The following is a 20,506-nucleotide window of genomic DNA, read 5'->3' as shown; positions in this document are numbered from 1 at the left end:
TATAAATTAAAGAAAAAAAAAATTTTCTTATAACAACAACAATCATAATATCCGTAAGAAAGTTACACAAAAAAATTATATAGTCGACATGAAAAAAAGTGCGATCAAAACAAGCACGGGGGATAGGTTGACTGCTCAGCTACCCCACCCTGAGCTCAAGGCTGGCTACGCCCATGTCAGATACTTACCCCATATTATAATAGGTAGATATATTGAGATAATAATATGACTACAATAATAATATTACTGTTTTATAAATTCCTCTCGCTTTTAGTTATTATAGATAGACTCGGTTCTTTTATTAGAACAACGCCCTAGCAGTTAGCACTGAGAACATAAGCAAAGAAAATATTATGAAGCATGTTCGTTAATAATTTATCAGCCATTTTAGAAGATTTCCTTTCATGTATTTTAGGAACAATTCGTTCAAGAATAAAAAGCTTAACTAATAAACACTTTATACAACAATAACAAAATAAATTACGTTCTTTATTTCTCGTTATTTAAAAACTCAACTTCCAAGGCAACACATGTTTTCCAACGTTCCAGGAATCGGCACAGGACTTGGAGCAAAATGTTGCACTCAGTATTACATCTGAGGAGCTGTCTATCAGGATTATCTTTCTGTAACAAAATACAAAATGATGTCTACACTGTATCATATTACAGTTTTCACTGAACTGTCGTCAGCAGTATTTTCGATTGACCTGGAAACCTTCAAGAAGGAAGCGAATTGCCTCTTAGCAGGCCGGCAACGCACCTGCAGCTCTTCCGATGTTGCAAGTGTCCATGGGCGACCGTAGTAATTGCTTTCGTGTGCTTGTTGACACCCTTATCTTATAAAAAAAGAAATACAAGATGCTGCCTGCAAGTTCCCGCATACCTAATTATCAAATTGTTTACCCATCTAGTGGTGAAATTGTTACAAATATTAAATTAAGAACAATATTATTCGGCAGACGGCTCTATAATAAGTCACAAAATAAGGGTGGGTTGCACCAACTTACTTTAACTTTACCTACAATACATTATACAAAATGTCAAATCTTTAGTTAAAGTAAAAAATGGACGCCATATTTAACCATAATCATAGAGCTCGACGAGGCTTTAAATGCACGTGGCGAAAAAATGAACTAACGGTGTAATCATACAAAAACGCCATTTTTGACAGTTCTCCTTTACCAGCAGCGCCCCTGCCCACATTAATTAAAGACTTGTCGGACCAGGCAACGTCTTCTGTCAAATTACGTGATCAAAGTTAAGGTTAAAGTTAAATTAGCCTTAACTATTGCCATAACTTTGACCATAACTTTAACTTTAACCACGCCTCTGGTGCTACCCACCCTAAGATAATATCATGACTTAGGATAGGAATCTTCAAATTTTAAATATAACGTCATTATAAGTAAAATATTTAACTCTTATACTCACTCTAAACAAAATTCATAGTAAGCGTAGTCGAAAACCGGCGCTTTGCAGTTTACATTTTCGCATCTCGATATTGGGCCGTTGCACAAATACTTCTTTATAAAACTCGGTAGATAATCAAAGTATTTCTTCACTACATCATTTGGCACCGTATATTGTTTCTCTCTATTTAAATTTCTATTGTGACAGCCATCTTTATACTCTGTTGTATTACCATTAATATCAACGTTGCTAAAATCATCTTCAATAGTATAATCTGAGTAAATACTGTAGGTGGCGCTAGTGAGTCTTTTTGTTGTGTCACTTATAGTTTGATAGAGCTTTCTTCTGGATAATTCTAGAAGACTTGGCGGGGCTGGAGCAAAGTTTACTATCACAGTATTGTTCGGTGGGAAAATAATGTCTAAGTATTCCTCGTTAACACGAACTAGACATCTTCCTTTGGGTTCGGTGGTACATTTTGGAATTTGTAATGATCTGAAATGAAAATAATAACAGATTAAAACGTTTCCAGAAAGCTTTGTTCTTCATGATAAAAAAATAATGCTTAATTTGACTTGAATGAATTAATAATGATGCAAAATTTCATCATTACTTAATAACTTTTATTAATTTTTCGGTTTAGTTACGTTGATTTCCAAAGTGAGGTTAGGAAGATACCGCGATGTAGCAGTATCTATTCTACGTTCTACTTACATCGTTGGTCGTATTTGGTTTCACAAAAATCGGTGTTTAAAAGCTACGTTTGAGTTTACAGTAGCTTTATTAAACGTGTCTAAGGGGCACACGCATGGAAATTCAATGATAACTTTACTTTAATTTAATGAAGATTTGGTTACGCCGAGTGTGTGAGTTTGCTACCCTCCCCTATTCCCTTCCCTTCTCTACCCTCCCCTATTACCCTATTACCTCTTAAAGGCCGGCAACGCACCTGCAGCTCCTCTGATGCTGCGAGTGTCTATGGGCGACGGAAGTTGCTTTCCATCAGGTGACCCGTTTGCTCGTTTGCCCCCTTATTTTATATTAAAAAAAAATATCATCAGGGCTAGATTTTTTATGAGTATAGGCCACTTTAACTTTGCCGCCTCTGTGTACGAACTCTGCCGCCATCCTTAGAAGCTGCCGCTCATAGGCCATGGCCTGTAGTGCCTATACATACAAATTCAGAGCTGTCTATCATCCATAAGCTGTAAAAAAGCTGTTGGAAGTTTCTTTTTTTTTATGAAATAAGGGGGCAAACGTGCTAACGGGTCACCTGATGGAAAGCAACTTCCGTCGCCCATGGACACTCGCAGCATCAGAGGAGCTGCAGGTGCGTTGCCGGCCTTTAAGAGGGAATAGGGTAATAGGGGAGGGTAGGGAAGGGAAGGGAATAGGATAGGGGATTGGGCCTCCGGTAAACTCACTCACTCGGCGAAACACAGCGCAAGCGCTGTTTCACGCCGGTTTTCTATGAGAACGTGGTATTTCTCCGGTCGAGCCGGCCCATTCGTGCCGAAGCATGGCTCTCCCACGTATTCTATATCAATGTAACTAAATCAGCACCTAATAAGGTTACATACTTAAGGGTGGGTTGCACAACAGCTTACTTTAACTGTAAGTAACTGTAACTATAATTTTAACTACAATGAAAAATGTCAAATCTTTGATTAAAGTAAAAAATGGACGCCATCAAGACGCCATATTTAACCATAACCATAGAGCTCGACAAGGCTTTAAATGCACGTGGCGAAAAAAGGAACTAACGCTGGCATCATACAAAAACAACATTTTTGACAGTTCTCCTTTACCAGCTGCAGCGCCCCAGCCCACGTTTTTATAAAGCCTTGTCGGACCAAACGTCTTCCTTCAAATTCTGTGGTCAAAGTTAAGGTTAAAGCCTTAGCTATAACCATAACTTTGACCATAACGTCTTTAACTTTAACCACGTCTCTGGTGCAACTCAACCTAATAAGAATAAAGTTACCTAATATTAAGGCTCCTAGTCTGTTGTCCTCTAAACATGTGGTACCAGAGCGCGTAGGGTATGGTCCTCAAGGTCTCGTTCCGCCAGAATCTTAACTCGCACTGATAGTAGTTGTACACCGGCCGTTGAGAGATCCATTGCAGTTTGTTATCTGAAAACATTGTTTTGACAGTTGTTAGGTACCTATATAATAATATCATACTAATTTCAATACTTAGGCAAAATTCATCTTTTTTTAAGCTAGCTTTCTGACCAGGAAATCATTTTCCGGAAATAGTAAACAGTTAAACCCATTCGTGCCAAGCTTCATCCTAATCAGTGCAATATATTTTTACCCAATCCAATGCTTTTTTTCCTTCATAATTATACTCAACAGTCAACTTAGTTGTTGCTCGCAACTTTTATCTCGAGGACTTATCTCGCTTACCGTGCATTTAAAGTAACTAGGTTCAAAAAATGTTCAAAAAGCGTGAAAAAGTAACAGACAGACAGACACATTTTATTTAAATCTATAGCAATAAAGATTAAATTATTATTTTTGTATATTTATTGTAAACAATTTTGTATTAAATCTACCCTTTACGCGAACGAAGTAGCAATCAGTAAGTAGTTATAATCTGAACTCCCTGCCCATCTGAATGGCAATCACGTTTAATGCTTCAGTTGATACTGCATCAAACATTATACTCCATGCCCATTAGAAAATAGGTCAGTAGATCTAGGAAGTTGTAGATAGGACAGCCTAGGCACTGGCGATTTTGAGACATTCCTCGAATCTATACGTAGTCTATACTTATACTCTGTAGTCTATACTTTAAACGAAATAATTTAAAAAGGGTTTTCGGCAACGGCTGCAAGTATATTCTTGAAATTTTAGATGTAGACACTATTGAAGCGAAAAAATAGCTAGGTTTGTCCCTTTAACAACGCGCATTTTTTTGAGTGATTCCTAGTTGGAGAACCCTTGGTACATTTTTTTATGAAATAAGGGGGCAAACGAGCAAACGGGTGACCTGATGGAAAGAAACTTCCGTCGCCCATGGACACTCGCAACATCAGAAGAGCTGCAGGTGCATTGCTGGCCTTTTAAGAGGCAATAGGTTTAAGGTGAGGTGAGGGTAAGGAAGGGAATAGGGAAGGGTAGGGAAGGGAATAGGGTAGGGGATTGGGCCTCCGGTAAACTCACTCACTCGGCGAAACACAGCGGATGCGCTGTTTCACGCCGGTTTTCTGTGAGCCCGTGGTATTTCTCCAGTCGAGCCGGCCCATTCATGCCGAAGCATGGCTCTACCACATAATCTATTTAATGCAAATTCGACCTTGCATTTTGGTGTAATGACGTGATGTCCCACATATTTTTTAGATGTTTTCTTATCTCTCAGGTCACGTAAATGTCGCTTTTTGAGCAAGTATACTAACGTTTTTTTTTTACTTTTGCAACCTATTTACTGAAGATATTATCGTGATAATGTGCAAAATAATTAACAATTTTCTGCATTATTTTATGCCCATTATTTTTGCTAGGTCTCTTGAATTCTAACAAGCTACAATGTACTATCAGAGAAGTTGATTCCTATGCAAATCGGGGACCTAAGTAGTTTGGTTGCGTTACGTCAAACCCAGCTGACAGATCACAGTTAACATTGAATTGACATATTCGACCAAATAACGTTGGTCTGTCAATTGCATAGGAATCAACTTCCTCGATGGTACCTATGTGCCACCTCTACTTTTCAAGTACTACGGTCCGTACAGATCAATAGGGAAGTTAGGAGTTGATTTATAGCGTTTAGTTTGTTATCGGCGGAATTCGTACAGTTTATGACTATTGCGATGTACCAACATTACTATGTCCCGTTTTTACCCGACTGGATTTAATGATTTGGGCAGTCCGTAATTGTTGTGCAATACTGATTTCATAAATGAGATGCTAAACTAGAAATAGTCTGTTTCGGGTAGCAAGTCTAGTTTTTAGTGAACGCCTATTGCAAAAGACTAAATACTCTATATGCTTCGGCACGAATGCGCCGCACGACCGGAGAAATACCACTTTCTCACAGAAAACCGGCGTGAAACAACGCTTGCGCTGTGTTTCGCCGAATGAGTGAGTTTACCGGAGGCCCAATCCCCTACCCTATTCCCTTCCCTACCCTATTCCCTTCCCTTCCAATCCTACCCTCCCCTATTACCATATTCCCTCTTAAAAGGCCGGCTACGCATTTGCAGCTCTTCTAATGCTGCGAGGGTCCATGAGCGACGGAAGTTGCTTTCCATCAGGTGACCCGTTTGCTCGTTTTCCCCTTATTTCATTAAAAAAAACTACTATGCGACATTTCAAGGTCTGGTCTGTGGACCGTGCGTTGATTGCGTTAAAAATATTTATATAGATAGCGACAAACTGATTGTCTTTGTGTGATCTATTGAAAACGTCACATGACTGACGAAGACAGTGCGACAGAATTAAGTACATTTTATTTTATTAGTAAGGGGTTTATATTTCATTAAATTTTATATTCAAATGTTAAAAGTTTAAAACACAAACCCCTTACTAAACCAGGTACAAAACATAATGTAACAACTTGAATATTTAAAAATTTACCACAAACCGAAAGGTATCGGAGTCCTCTGACTTCCGCCAGTCTCAGCGGAAGACAGCTCAGCTCATTCTCATCCAGAATCAGAAACTTCAGATTCTGGAGCTCTCCCACTTCATCAGGAATCCACCTTAGACGATTCCCACTGATATCCAAACATTTTAAACGAGTCAACTTAGATATTTCCTTTGGCAACACCGTTATATCATTTCCACTTAGGTACAAACTCTCCAAGTTCGCTAGTTTTTCTATATCGTTTGGAATTTCGGAGATTAAGTTTTCTTTCAGGTAAATATCTGTGATTTCTGTTTCTTCCCCCTTTATATTCTGAATTGGGAACTGTTTAAACCCTCTATAGTTCCAATGTAAAACGTTGCTGGGGATTTGGTATGGCATTTTGGATTGTTAGTGGATCATTTTGACATTAACTATTTGAACCGTTCATTCTGTAACTGTTGTTAAAAGCGTTTTATGAACTTTGCTAGTTTGAAGACACCTTATTGTTTAATTCATTTACTGTCAAAAATCAAATAACAAATAAAGATCCACTTGAAACTCTGCTATTAATTTAACTTATCTTACACTATTCGTTTCTATTAACGTAATATTGTGTACTACACTTTGTTTTTCACTTTACTATTCACTTTATTCATTTTTTATCACTTTATTCACGTTAAGATACGAGTTCCCTTTATTCCCGTAGCCACAAGACTATTGCGGGCGAGGTTGGCGCGAATTATTTTTGTTACAGCAAGGTCTTTCGGGTAAAATTAGAATTTTCATTTCCCAACACACCCGATAGAATTCATATTTATATTGTGTATAAATATTATGTTAAAATTCATATTTATATTACGTATAAATATTTTTTTAAAGGTAGAATTAATATGCTATCGAGCCGCAGTAGATTAATGTAGTAAACTGAAGTTTCTCTTGCATTGATAAGGACGCTAAGCAAGGACATCGTAGAAATCGAGATTTGTTATTATTAAGTAGTAGAAGTTAATAATCGATATTTTTTGGTGATGCTATCTATAATATAGCAGATAAATTAATGTGAATAAAAAAAAATGTTTTATTTCTGAGTAAATTTGAATCAAATTTTTTCAGAATGTCTACCTGATGCCTACCACCGGTTCGGGAACTACCCCGGCGGAAAGAACCGGCGTAAGAAACTCGCACGGGTCCCATTTTCTACCAAAAAAGTGAGAGAAAAATTGTTCTTTTTAAAATAAAGTTTACAATTTTGTAACTTAATATTATATACAATGTCAACATACATAATTGTAAGTCATAATATAATAATGTAGAAGTAGCCTTGCAAGAAGCCATCCTACTACCAAGATGTGCCATTTTCTATGAAATCATTGACCTTATAATAAGCTTTGGCACACAAACGCTCTTTGACTACTTTTTTAAAAATTTATTGATGGAAAGATTTTGAACGTTTTCTGGGATTTCATTGTAAAGGCGTATACATTGACCTTTAAAAGACTTACTGACTTTACTAAGTCTGATCACTGGCATATCCAGCTTGTGCTTATTTCTACTATTTCTACAGTAAATGTCACTTTTAACTTTAAATTTATTTATATTTTTTCTAACATATATTACATTGTCCAAAATGTATTGAGAAGCAACAGTTAGAATACCAATTTCTTTAAATTTAAACTTTAAATTCTAAAGCAGACATTTTATAATGAATGAAGTCTCAGATACTTACCTCCTATGACAAGAGCGAGACTTGTAGATTTTGAGATGATTTTAATCTAAGTACCTAAAGCTGTAACACTTTGTAAAATCTTTTTTGTGTTGGATAGACCATGTATTGAAGAGGGCTGTAGAATATACCTAATCTGCAGGGCCCCCGCTACCATATGTGCAATGTGTGCAATGCACACGGGCGCCATCCTCTAGGGGCGCCAAAACGAAGGTCCCAAAAAATTTGCCTAAAGGATCGCCAAAATTCTTTTTTTGCACACAGGCGCCAGTAGCCCTTACGGGGGCCCTGCTGATCTGTCAGACAAGAGTTTTGCCTCTTTCTGAGAAAAATATTTAAAGACGCGAGTGGAAGAACCAGATAACTAACATTTTATTACAAAAATACAATTTGTCATTTTTCCCTTATAAATTAAACAAACCCGTATAATCAAATGACCTGTATAGTGTATATCCCTGTATAAAAATAAACAATATCACGCTGCGACTAATGAGAGCGAAGAATCAATATAAAATGTGGAAAAAACGGAGAAAATGAATCATCTTTGTTATTTTGTGACAAAGATTAATAAAAAAAAATAGTGCATTACAATTTTTTTGCTTATTACTTTACGTTATTTACATTAAAATTTAAAATATAACATTTATGATATCGGCTCATAATGTTTAAGATTGGTTTTAATAGACGCTCTAGGCGATACTGGATTTTTACCCAATTACCGCCCTTAGCTCCCGCCCGCCCAGCTTGCGCCCTTCAATTACTCTATAATTACATTTTCTCAGAAAGTATATACCAATAATACAGTTTTATAATAATATATCTTAAACTTGAAGTGTCTTTCAGTCACTATGGTATTTATACTTTCATTTTAATAGCTAACAAATAACAACTTGCATTTGAAATATCAAATACCAGCTGAAAAAAAAATTATACTTGCAAAGCAATACTTATAATGAATCATGATATTATTATACCTAAAGGAATTTATTGTAGGTATATTTTAGCATGATTATACATTTTACTTTTGTAATTTCAGCTGGTTATTATATAGGTTAAAAAAAAACTTTATAGCTCTACCTTTTAGGTAGAGTTTTTTGTCTTTTGAAATAAATTTATCTATCCATATCTTATTTTATCAAATCATTTGGGCTTCTTTTATGTTTTATCGTAAGTATATAGTCTCTAATTGACGCCTCCGTGGTCTAGTGGTATAGAGATACCACTAGACCACGGAGAATAACCAAGTTTGGTAAGGACAATGCAGGCTGATCACCTGATTGTCTGACGAGTAAGATGATCCATGCGTCGGATGGGCATGTAAAAAGTCGGTCCTGCGCCTGATCTCTCGCCAGTCGTGTCGGTCGTCCGTCCCACTGGGTTATGAGAGTAAAGGAATAGAGAGTGCTCTTGTGTACTGCGCACACACTTGGGCACTATAAAATTACTCCTGCGTAGCTGGCCTGGTTTCAATGAAACCGGCCACCGTCACCGAAACCGGTGTGGGAGCTATTATTATAGTCTCTAATAATATTTACTATATTATTCTAAACAAAATAGCTATCACGATCGTATGAAAAACCCAATGTTTTCAATGTTGGCGATACTCCAACGCCACTGGGCCGAGGACGTTCGGTGTAAACAAACTCGGGATATCACTATAATGGCAGTTGAAGCCACATTCGAATATATAACGTACATAACACTTTTATGTGATAACTAGATGTTGCCCGCAACTCCATTTTTTTATGAAATAAGGGGGCAAACGAGCAAACGGGTCACCTGATGGTAAGCAACTTCCGTCTCCCATGGACACTCGCAGCATCAGAAGAGCTGCAGGTGCGTTGCCGGCCTTTTAAGAGGGAAAAGGGTAATAGGGGAGGGTAGGGATGGGAAGGGAAGGGAATAGGGGAGGGTAGGGAAGGAAATAGGGTAGGGGATTGGGCCTCCGGTAAACTCACTCACTCGGCGAAACACAGCGCAAGCGCTGTTTCACGCCGGTTTTCTGTGAGAAAGTGGTATTTCTCCGGTCGAGAAAACCGGAGAAGGTCGAGCCGTCCCATTCGTGCCGAAGCATGGCTCTCCCACGTATAAATTCCATTTGCGACTTAATAGTATACAATTACAGGGTGTACAAAAGTAAGTGATAAAAGTTTAGGATATATGTGTGGGGACCCACACATATATCCTAAAGTACATAGAGCTCGCTGTGAAAGTAGCAGCGCTGAAAGGCCAAAATTTTTTTTCACTTTTGTATGGCGAAACTCGCGACGCTGGAGCGCTAGCCCATACAAAAGTGAATTGGTCTCACAAGGAACAGACACACCCTAAAGTATTATCACTTAGTTTTGTTACACCCTGTATACTAGATGAGTTGCGCCAAAGTTCGTTTATGTAGCGAGTAACCGTACATTTTTCCGGGATAAAAAGTATCGCATGTCCTTTTCCGCGACTCAAAGTACCTCCATACCAAATTTCATCAAAATCGGTTCCGCGGTTTGGTCGTGAAGAGGTAACAGACAGACGGACAGACAGACAGATAAACTTTCGCATTTATAACATATTAAGTCTAATATAATATTAAAAAGAATATTTTGTTTTCTAAAAGGCGAAAACATTGATTTCGTCAGAAAAGGTACGAGTTATGCGATAGAAAGAAAGCGGACATGTAGGTGAATATATAATTGTAGGCACCTAGCACTGCCCGGTCGGAATTTGAACTTAATAGTATCGTAACATGAGTCGTTATTTCTTTAAACGGGTTTCGCAAGTGGGAATTCTGTTGTTACTACTAATACTCGTACATATTCTGTGTTACAGACACCTGGAATAAACGCTTTATTATCACTAAATAAGCTATACACTTGCTGTGAATAATAATAAGTATAAAATATAGATAAAAATAACCACAACGAAGACACAAGTAATTTTATTTAAGAGATCAATGGATTTTTCATACATTTATATATATTTACAGGTTTTTACGTCTAATATAAAAGGTCAAATGATATTTACATAAAATCAGACTTTAGTTTAAGGTCATAGAGATAAGATATAAAGCTCGTTATAAATCTAGTTACATAAAACTTTCTGATAGAATCTACTAGAAAATAGTTGAAAGAGATGAAATTTTAAGAATACTTTAATTCATAATTAATGACTTGAGTGGAAGAACCAGATAACTAACATTTTACCTTGTAGCTGCTTCTTCCACTAAAGTCTTCATTATTATGCCATACTTTCATTACAGATTATACAAGATGGTTATCCTTGAAACCATCAAATGAGCCCGTCAAAATGAACAAATTTTTCTATGAGAACAATCATGCTGGGAACTCAAAAAAATCCGTCTTTATACCCATACAAATTGCCGATCCGGTATATCCGGTATATCCTATCCGTACCTATATCCTATCCGTATGGGTATGAAGACGGATTTTTTTGAGTTCCCAGCATTTTGACGGGCTAATTTGATGGTTTCAAGGATAACGATGCTTACACTAACACATAATATTAAAAATAGTGTAAATATATAATACCACCAGTAGGTTTTTATACTTATTTAGTACTTAAAATGTTTGGGAACTTCTTAGACTAGAATTTGTTTATAAAGGAAAATTAACTCTTTAGAAAAATACATACAATATGAAATCTCCTATAAAAATAATATACAGGGTGTAACAGAAATAAGTCATAATACTTTAGGGTTTGTTCGTGTTCCTTGTAGAGAGTTCACTGTGAAAGTAGCAGCTCTGAAAGACCAAAAATTTTTTTCACTTTTGTATGGGGAAACTCGTGACGCTCTGGCCCTTGCCCATGCAAAAGTGAAAAAAAAATTTCGTCTTTCAGAGCTGCTACTTTCACAGTGAACTCTCTACAAGGAACACGTACACACCCTAAAGTATTATCACTTATTTTTGTTACACACTGTATAAATAACGATATTATATTTCATGTTATTTTTAATGTTTTAATGAATGAATAAATTTCTAATATCACAGATTAAAGAAAGATACAATAGAAAAAAAATTACACATTAAAAATATTTAAAATTACAAAATAAATACCTAATTCAATATTAGGCTAATATTGATATGTAAACTAGTATCGATTCTACAAGTTCATATACTATTTTGAGTAAAAATTAATTTTACTTCGAGTAAAACATTATTATCTACAATTTAACTGTGATCCAAATGAGACGATACACATACACAATAAGTACATAATTTAAAAAAGTCATCTATCTTCGTGACTCGTTAATTTATTTAGATCATATAAATTATAATTATTATGTATTATAATTTTATCTAATTATAACAACACAAAGGTGAATGCCCAAAAATGTATGGACCAAAAAACCCGTAATCGATTCAAACCATTTATATATGTGGCATGGTAGACTACATATACGGTATCCCAAATACAGTGTCCTTTTTGGATTAAACAAATAACAATCACCAAGTACTTTAAAAACGATCGTAACCAATTGACTTTTCTTATAGGAATCTATGATATTTAGGATGACATGATACTACTAAACGATATTGTGACGATTAGTACGTAGTAAAAACACATTTATATTTGTCTACTGATTCTTATATTCGTGTATTTAATATTAAAATATTTATCACTTTCATGTCTGAAAGTATAGAATGTCAGATTAGTATAGAAATGGTACAACATGTACAATGTATTTTTAACAATTATTACGTCATGATATCAGTTAACTATCCAGGTCTTTTAGAAAAAAAAGGGCAAACGAGCAAACGGGTCACCTGATAGAAAGCAATTACCGTCACTCATGGACACTCGTAACATTAGTAGAGCTACGGGTGCGTTTAAGAGGGAATACGCTTTCTTCCGAAAAACGTACGGCGACATCTCTTTTTAGGGTTCCGTAGTCAACAAGAAACTCTTATAGTTTCGGTCTGTCCGTTCGTCTGTCCGTCCGCCCGTCTGTCTGTCCGTCTGTCTTTCCGCGGACCGCGGTTTTGCTCAGAGACTATAGGACCTACAAAGCTGTAATTCGGCATGAATGCACATATTAATGATGCCGACAAAATGATATAAGTATAAGATCTTTTAAAAAAATGTTACTACGCGGTACTATGGAGTACGGAACCTTTGCTCGTGGCCCGACACGCACTTGGCCGGTTTTGACTTTATTTTCTCTAAATTGTATATTCTTATAGGTGTCACCATCGTTTTTTCAGGAAAACACAAAAACAAAGGAAGAAACTACATAGTTGATTCAAAGCGCTGTCTCAAAATATATTGAGTACTTATATGTAATGCTGTAATTTGAAAAAATAAATCTCAGATTTATTTTTTCAAATTATCCTTTTATATGTTATATATATGAATAAAATGAGTTACATATTTACAATCTACTACTAATGGTCTACTTTGCTGCATATAAATTATTTCAATCGACTATGAGTTTTTTTGGGCATTCGCCTTTGCTTGAAAGCTAATTGCATAACAATAGAACCAATAATTAAAAGTTCTGTCATAATAAGGTACCTGTTTAAAAACCAGTAGATTGCGGAAAGCTTGTTTCTCAAACTGCTTATGTTATACTGAGCGAAAGAGGCAAAATTTTGAGCTTATTACGCGATTGAGAATTAATAAAAGCGCTACAATATCTTTGGTGATAAAATCAGTCGACGTGTAAGATAGAAAATAGCTATATTTAAAAGATATAATATTATATTCTTCTAATAATATTGGTAAATAGTAAATACCTTAAATTTTTTATAGACAATAAAACTGTATCTTTTTATGGATTGTAAAACTTCTTCTTCTAAAAAAAATCTTTTTATGGATTGGCTGTTAAGGGTGGGTTACAACCCACCCTTAACAGCCAATCCATAAAAAGATACAGTTTTATTGTCTATAAAAAATTTAAGGTATTTACTATTTACCAAATGTAAATAGTAAATACCTTAAATTTTTTATATACGCCTCTGGTGTACCAGAGGCGTAGTTATAGTTAAGTTTAACGTCAAATATGGCGTCCATTATGCACTTTTACTAGGGATTTGACAGTTCATTTAATTTTGATATTTTGTTATGGTCAAAGTTAGTTGGTGCAACCCACCCTAAATATTGCTTTAGTTTTTAAATAGAGCGATTAATAAATTTTAAAACCGTTTCACATAACACATTCTTTAATAATATATATTCAATTGATAAAAATATTCGGCCCTAACCACATTCACATAATTAATATACTTCACCAATACTAATTTCAACCTTTGGTACAACCCTACCATTACTTGTTTACCCTAGCATTATTCTGACTTGGTTCCTCTTTACCCTAGTATCATTCTGACTTGATTCATTCTCAGAATCTGGACCACATTCTAATCTGCACCCTCTTTTACTGTTTATTTCACGCTACGATTTAAAAAAAATACCTAAGTAATAGTGCGCAAACGCTGAATTACAATTAAAAGTCAGGTTACATAACAACCTAACACCGCGAGCGGCATGTCTGTCAGTTTAATCTGTCTCATATTTTTAAGGTAATAAAGTTCGGTTTTGAACAACTCATTTGAAAATACATCATAACGCATTGCCTCGTTGTGTTGCAAAATAAAGTGACCCTAAGATCCAGGCTACAACACTGCGTTGCGGCGTCGCATCGCAAAAAACTACATTGCTTTTCAAAGGTTGTATTTGCGATACGACGCCGCAACGCAGTGTTGTGGTCAAGCCTTAGAGTGCAGTATCTTCATGTCAACTAAAGCCAAGAACACCCTTTTTCTTCTACCACTTAGAATCGGCGTAAGATCCTCACTCTGCGCCTCTTCCCCTCGCTTTCATCATCGCTGTCGAACGATGCCTGCTTGTGGCTCATCATCAGCGCATGGACGTCCGGGTTCTGCAGCAGCACCGGGAAGGAGGAGCGTCGCACCATCGGCACCGGTCTGGCCCCTGGAACATGAGGATTTTTTTTATAAAATAAGGGGCAAACGAACAAACGGGTGACGATAGAAAGCAACTACCGTCGACCATGGACGCTCGCAAACATTAAAAGAGCTGCAGGTGCATTGCCTTAAAGTTGCCGAAGGTGGAGTTAGTTTTAGGAGGTTTTGAAGATCTACATGGGTCGGTTCAGAGAAATTGTTTTAAAGGCAGACGGTAGACGTAATTTGGTCGCGTTGTAAGTCTCCAAATTAGTGTATGAATAAATTAATCTGATGATACGTAGGTTACGTGGTAAATTCGTTCATAGGCAAATAATTCTAGGAGGAATAATCCGATTTGGTACTCTTCTGATTCCTTTTGCAATCGCCTAAAACGTAAAATATGGAACTTTACAAAAGTTATAGCTTAGCAAAACATGCAGTATCACGTAGCACGTGCGTTTAACTTCCCAGTGTTGAGCTACTTCGATTTAAAGACACGTTTGTTCTAGTGTCCAAACTCTGGGGATCTAGCTACCCAGGCTAGGCTAAGCGACTTGTATTCGACAATTTCGACGGCGAAGTCCAGTTAAACGACTAGTTATGTCGCTAACTTCGTTAAGGCCATTCCCTGGGCAAACGACCTTGACAATGCATTTGTCGCGTTGCCGAGATCGCAACAAAATCGTATTTTTTTTTACTTATCTTAGTTCAAAATTGACCTAAAAAAATTCTAACGGCAAATATGTAGTTAGTGAAATTGTCGATCTATTGGCGTGTGTTTCAAATAAACGTAATTTGCAAAAATAAATTAGTATTACTTTAGACGCTGATATCATGAGTATAATAAACAAAAATAGGAAATTAATAACGGAGAAAGGAATTTTAATATTATGCTGAAGATTATTGCTGTATTTTTATTATAATTTTGTAGCTTTCAAATTATGAGTTAATAAGACCCTAAAAACGGTAAATTACGGCATCTCCGTATAGGGAGCGTCTTAAAATTATCACCGAATAGAACTATAGAGTCTAAATTATCCTGTTGTTGATGATAGAGATTAGAGGATACAATTACATTACGCTAAATACAGTCTCTAGGGTCACTTACTAATCAGGTAATCAGTACATCAACACATATCTTCAATTATTGACAGTTCAGCCGACACTGGGGAGCTGCCAAATTGATCATCAGATTTATAATTATGTGATTACATAATGGATTATAATTGTAATCAATAGGTATAATATGTTTGTTCATACCAGAATTAGTATCAAAGTAACTAGAATTAAGTATTGTCAGCTGTTGTATAATATTCCGTAACCCTAATTAATATTGGTGATTATGGTTCGTGCAATCCACGAAGACGCGTCCCACCACTTTTTGGGTGACCGTGACGGTTTTTCTTAATTAGTCTATTTATTGTAGTGTGAGCGTGCACTCATAGGTAATAAGTGTGTACCGATAACACTCAAACATTGGCGAAAGCTTGCACACACATACTATAAACGATTAGGAGGAGTAGTGGGGCGCGTCTTCGTGGATTGCGCGGACTATAAGAGGTTACGATATGATGTGTTTTGTGACCTTCTCAATTAATTAATTATTATTAAAAGTTTAATTGAAAAATGTATCCCTACTCTATTTTATAATACTTAGAGCCATTACTAAGTAATTTCCAATTTTTTTCTCGATTTAATTCAAACATTAGAGACAAAAAAACTACACAATATGTCTTGGTATAGACTACGTAGTTACCCACTTGCATAGTACATACACAGTCCTCATTATACCAATTTTAAACCACCATAAAACTTGGTACTGTATACTAAAGTTTCATCATTTACGGCAGCGCATAAAACAAACAAGTGTAGAGTGTTACATGTAAGATTTATTAACAGAGTAATGGCTGTTCTCTTAAGGCCGTCCCCCGAACAAACGACCTTGGCCATATATTTGCCGCGTTGCCGAGATCGCACCAAAACCCTATTTTTTACTTAACTTAGTTCAAAATTGTAATAAAAGAAATTTAAAACGGGGAATATGTAGTATATGATATTGTCGATCTATTGGCGTGTGTTTCAAATAAAAGTAATTTGTGAATCCTAAGGAGATGCTGAATGTATGCTTGAATTTTGATAAATTGGTTTTACTTTGGAAGCTGATATCGTGAGTATAATAAACAAAATTAGAAAATTTAAAACGGGGAAAGGAATGTTGATATACTGAAGATTATTGCTGTATTTTTATTATAACTTAGTAGCTTTCAAAATCTGAGTTTATAAGGCTTTAAATACGGTAAATTAAGGGAAGGCCCTTAAATACGAATTACGTAGGAGTTTATGGCTCTTACAGATTTAGAATTGTAATTTGTTGAACGTAAGCATCGAGTTTAAATCTTAACCACCGTTAATAATTAGAGTATTTTTGTTATTTTTAACCTACGAATAATAAAAACTATTTTTAACCCCCGACAAAAAGAGGGGTGTTATAAGTTTGAGTCTGTCTGTGTGGGTGTCTGTCCGTGGTATCGTAGCACCCAAACGGATGAACCGATTTTGATCTAGTTTTGTTTGTTTGAAAGCTGACATTATCGAGCATGTCTATAATTCATCATGCCGAGTTTGAGTTTGATTTACTTAAAATTATTGAATAGGGGGTTGTTTTTAAATTTCGTTATTTCCAACGTGTCAGACAAAGACTGCTACATTTTGCGTTTGGACAGTTCACCCCAGAACCAAATTGAAATGAGGATATACTAACGAATGCCTGAGGATGACCGATCGCTGTATACAGTGAAATTGTACGACTTGTTTCAAGAAGAAGGATTATAAAATACGTATCTCTTTTCTAGACACCTGCTTATTTTTCTAAATAACTAACTACATATTACTTACTTGCCAACATTATTTGCATCTTAGTTCAAATGGAAAAAAATCTTTTATATAATTTTATGCTCTATAAACATACTCTTTAAAATAATATCAAAGCATTGAATATAATACAAGCACAAAGTCCAGGTATGATACAGAGTTGAAATAAACTGGCCTATATTACGTTTGTTGGAAGCAAAACTTTTCAGCCGAAGTAGGACACAACCACAAAAGCTGAAACGAAATCATGCGATTTATTTTTACTACAACATTCATGCAAGAGGAAAATGTTAAATATAATACGTGTACAATAACGGATATACATATTTACAATGTGTTCTGACACCAGTGTCCGATCGTTTAATGTATACGGCATATTTTATCGACAAATTGGCTCTCAAATTCTTCCTTTCTCTCACGGTTTTACAACCGTGAACTGTAACTACAATTGCTGCCACTTTACTTTAAAAATTATAGTTTTTTTCGGGTTCACACTGTACTAATCTTACCAATATTTGTCATGTAAATATCCAACAACAGACAATTTGTCGATAAAATATGCTATCCAACAACAGACAATTTGTCGATAAAATATGCTATACATCATAACTCATAACATTAAAGGGTCGGACACTGGTGTCGGGACACATTGAACAAGCGTTTTCACAATTATCGTAGATAGTTTTTTATTATTATTAAAGGGTTTAAAAAAATGTGTTCCAAAACATATTAAGCGTAAAGGGTGTACTGAAAATATTTTACCTGAAGCGTTGTCTCATTCGTCAGATAGACCTTGTAAGAGGCGAGAAAGAGACAGAAACATCCAATTAAACAACATTTAAAATATGGAAAAACATGTAAAAATAGACATCGAAAAGAACAAATAGACCATGAATATTTAAAGGCACAGAAGGAATTATAAGAGAAACAAATTATGTAAAATTACTTGCACAGTCTCTAACTTTTTTGTATTATCTATTAATCTCAAGAAGAAAAATAATATTTGTTTCTCTAATTTTAACATTAACATTAAGACGTTAAATTGTGCATTAATAGAAGTAGCTAAATAAAAACTTACCAATGAGTTTAGCAACTGACTGTCTTTTGACCAGCTTAGGGTCTGAAGTATCACCGATCGAGGCCGGGGCAGAAGACTCCTGCGTCTTCTGTGTTTTTTCACTGAGAAAAGAGTTAATGGATTCCCCACGAGTATAAGGTCTCGTTTCTTTTCTACTTTTATTCTCTTCTTGAGTAGTTGCCACGGATTCCGAGATCTGGAACAACTGTGCGCCAAACTTGCTCGATTCTCTTCTCAATATCTTCTTATTCGCGAATTCCGCGAGCGATTTTCTTCTTTCACCATCCGGGTTCAGTTTCCTTCTGGCTCTCTCCTCTTCTTTCACTTTGAGTATATCGAGGAACGCGTTCAACAATAATATAACTAGAAACACGGTAATTCCGATCACCGTGATCGTATTATTATCCGTATCCATGTCTTGTATTTTTAACTTTCTCGCTTTATTTACTGGCGGTTTCTTCGTAAACACATCTACTACGCTGCAGGCGTCTTTAAACATTAATGGGATCGGCTTACCCAGTGGGTTGTATCCGGATATTTTTAATTTAGGCGTCAGTACAATGTTTTGGTTCTCATTCTTCGTCAGGAACCACATATTGACGCTGTATAGACAGTAGAATATGAGGGAAAGTATGAAAAACAGTACCTTGCGTTCCTCCATGTTTGTTTTGGCTGGATTTTATTTCGGGATCATTTCGTATCGCGTATTTTCGTTTATTTTCATTTGTGAAACGCCACGTCAGGTCTCCCTTTGTGTATGGGTGGGACTGCTTTGCGCATGTGCGAGGGACTCAGCTGGTCTCCGTTCGTTTCGGAAGCCGAAAGTAGTTCACAGTTTGAGGTGTAAGCCGACAATCCGATGCCCTATTTACGCTTAATATTAGTTATTAATTAGATTGTAATATTTTTGGTCGATAACATTAACATTACAGAATTCTGAACAAAACACACAAATCCTAATTTGAAAAACACTATAGGCGAGAATTTATTTTCTTTTTTTCTACTAAACTAGCTTCAGCTCTTTATATTTAAGGGCAAGGCCCTTGTCGATTTAACCGCCTCCACTTCTCACTTTTCTTTAAAACCTAGTTTACAGATAAAAAATAACACACAAAACTTACATTGATATTATTGTTTAAACAATTCCTTCACCAATGAATCAAAGTTGAAACAATATGTGTTTCCTTCCTTCCCTTATCTAAATGTATTAGTTTAGATAAGTAATTGAATTTTATCATTTAGTGCATTGTACATACAGTGAGCCAAACATCCTTTATCATGTAAAAGAGGGGGACTGGAACAAATCCATACTTCCATACAAATATTATAAATGTGAAAGTGTCTGTCTGTTTGTTACCTCTTCATGCTTAAACCATTGAACCGATTTTGATGACATTTGGTATGAACATAGTTTGAGTCCCGCGAAATTACATATCATACTTTTTTCCGGAAAAATGTGTAGTTTCCATTTGATGAAGTTTTTTTTTGCGACGAAGTTTGCGGGCATCATCTAGTAATCTATACATTACTAGCTGTCCCGGCAAACATTGTTTTGCTATATAATGTACTTCGCCCATAATATTATTTTATTGAAGTGACTAAATAAGTATGGCACCATGGCAACTTCCATCGCTATCCCGTCACACAAACAATGGTCGCCGTCAGTCTCGAGTTGTAATAATTTACTATTATTTATTCAACAAATGCACTTATCAATATAATTATTATTTTTAACAAAAAATTAAAACCGACTTCCAAGGTAAAAACAATAATAATATGTACAAAAAGTATTAAATAACTCTTACTCTATATTTTTCAGAATTCGTCTAAATCTGAACTAATTCTGTAAATACTACAGTCTTCATTATTTGAAGTCGGTACCAGCTAATTTTATCGTGAGTTCAGTCAATGTCAGAATATCTGAAGCTTTTGGGA

The 20,506-nt window shown here is 35.7% G+C and overlaps 1 protein-coding gene across 2 annotated transcripts; it reads right to left on the bottom strand.

The window, feature by feature from the left end:
* Positions 1 to 470: 470 nt before the first annotated feature.
* Positions 471 to 19,325, bottom strand: LOC121733016 (leucine-rich repeat-containing protein 39-like). Of its 2 annotated transcripts, none has more exons than XM_042123086.1 (4): positions 18,572 to 19,325; positions 3,395 to 3,545; positions 1,432 to 1,905; positions 471 to 624 (listed from the first exon to the last, which is right to left on the bottom strand). In XM_042123086.1, exons 1-4 carry the CDS (start codon positions 19,230 to 19,232, stop codon positions 504 to 506), a joined length of 1,407 nt encoding a protein of 468 aa, XP_041979020.1. In that variant the 5' UTR covers positions 19,233 to 19,325; the 3' UTR covers positions 471 to 503. The 2 variants fall into 2 exon arrangements, with proteins under 2 accessions (XP_041979020.1, XP_041979019.1); XM_042123085.1 differs by lacking the exon at positions 18,572 to 19,325 and adding an exon at positions 5,994 to 6,707.
* Positions 19,326 to 20,506: the final 1,181 nt, after the last annotated feature.

Source organism: Aricia agestis, chromosome 13 (genome assembly GCF_905147365.1).
Source record: "Aricia agestis chromosome 13, ilAriAges1.1, whole genome shotgun sequence".
Taxonomy (NCBI): domain Eukaryota; kingdom Metazoa; phylum Arthropoda; class Insecta; order Lepidoptera; family Lycaenidae; genus Aricia; species Aricia agestis.
The sequence above is the reverse complement of the archived record's forward strand: the minus strand, read 5'-3'. Positions and strand labels throughout refer to the sequence as shown.

Excerpts from the sequence above, each read along its gene's own strand:
- LOC121733016 (XM_042123086.1), bottom strand. The coding sequence starts at position 19,232 with ATGGAGGAACGCAAGGTACTGTTTTTCATACTTTCCCTCATATTCTAC. Across the intron at positions 3,546-18,571 it reads GTCAGTTGCTAAACTCATTG|ATAACAAACTGCAATGGATC; the intron begins GTAAGTTTTTAT and ends CAATGTTTTCAG. Across the intron at positions 625-1,431 it reads TACTATGAATTTTGTTTAGA|AAAGATAATCCTGATAGACA; the intron begins GTGAGTATAAGA and ends ATTTTGTTACAG.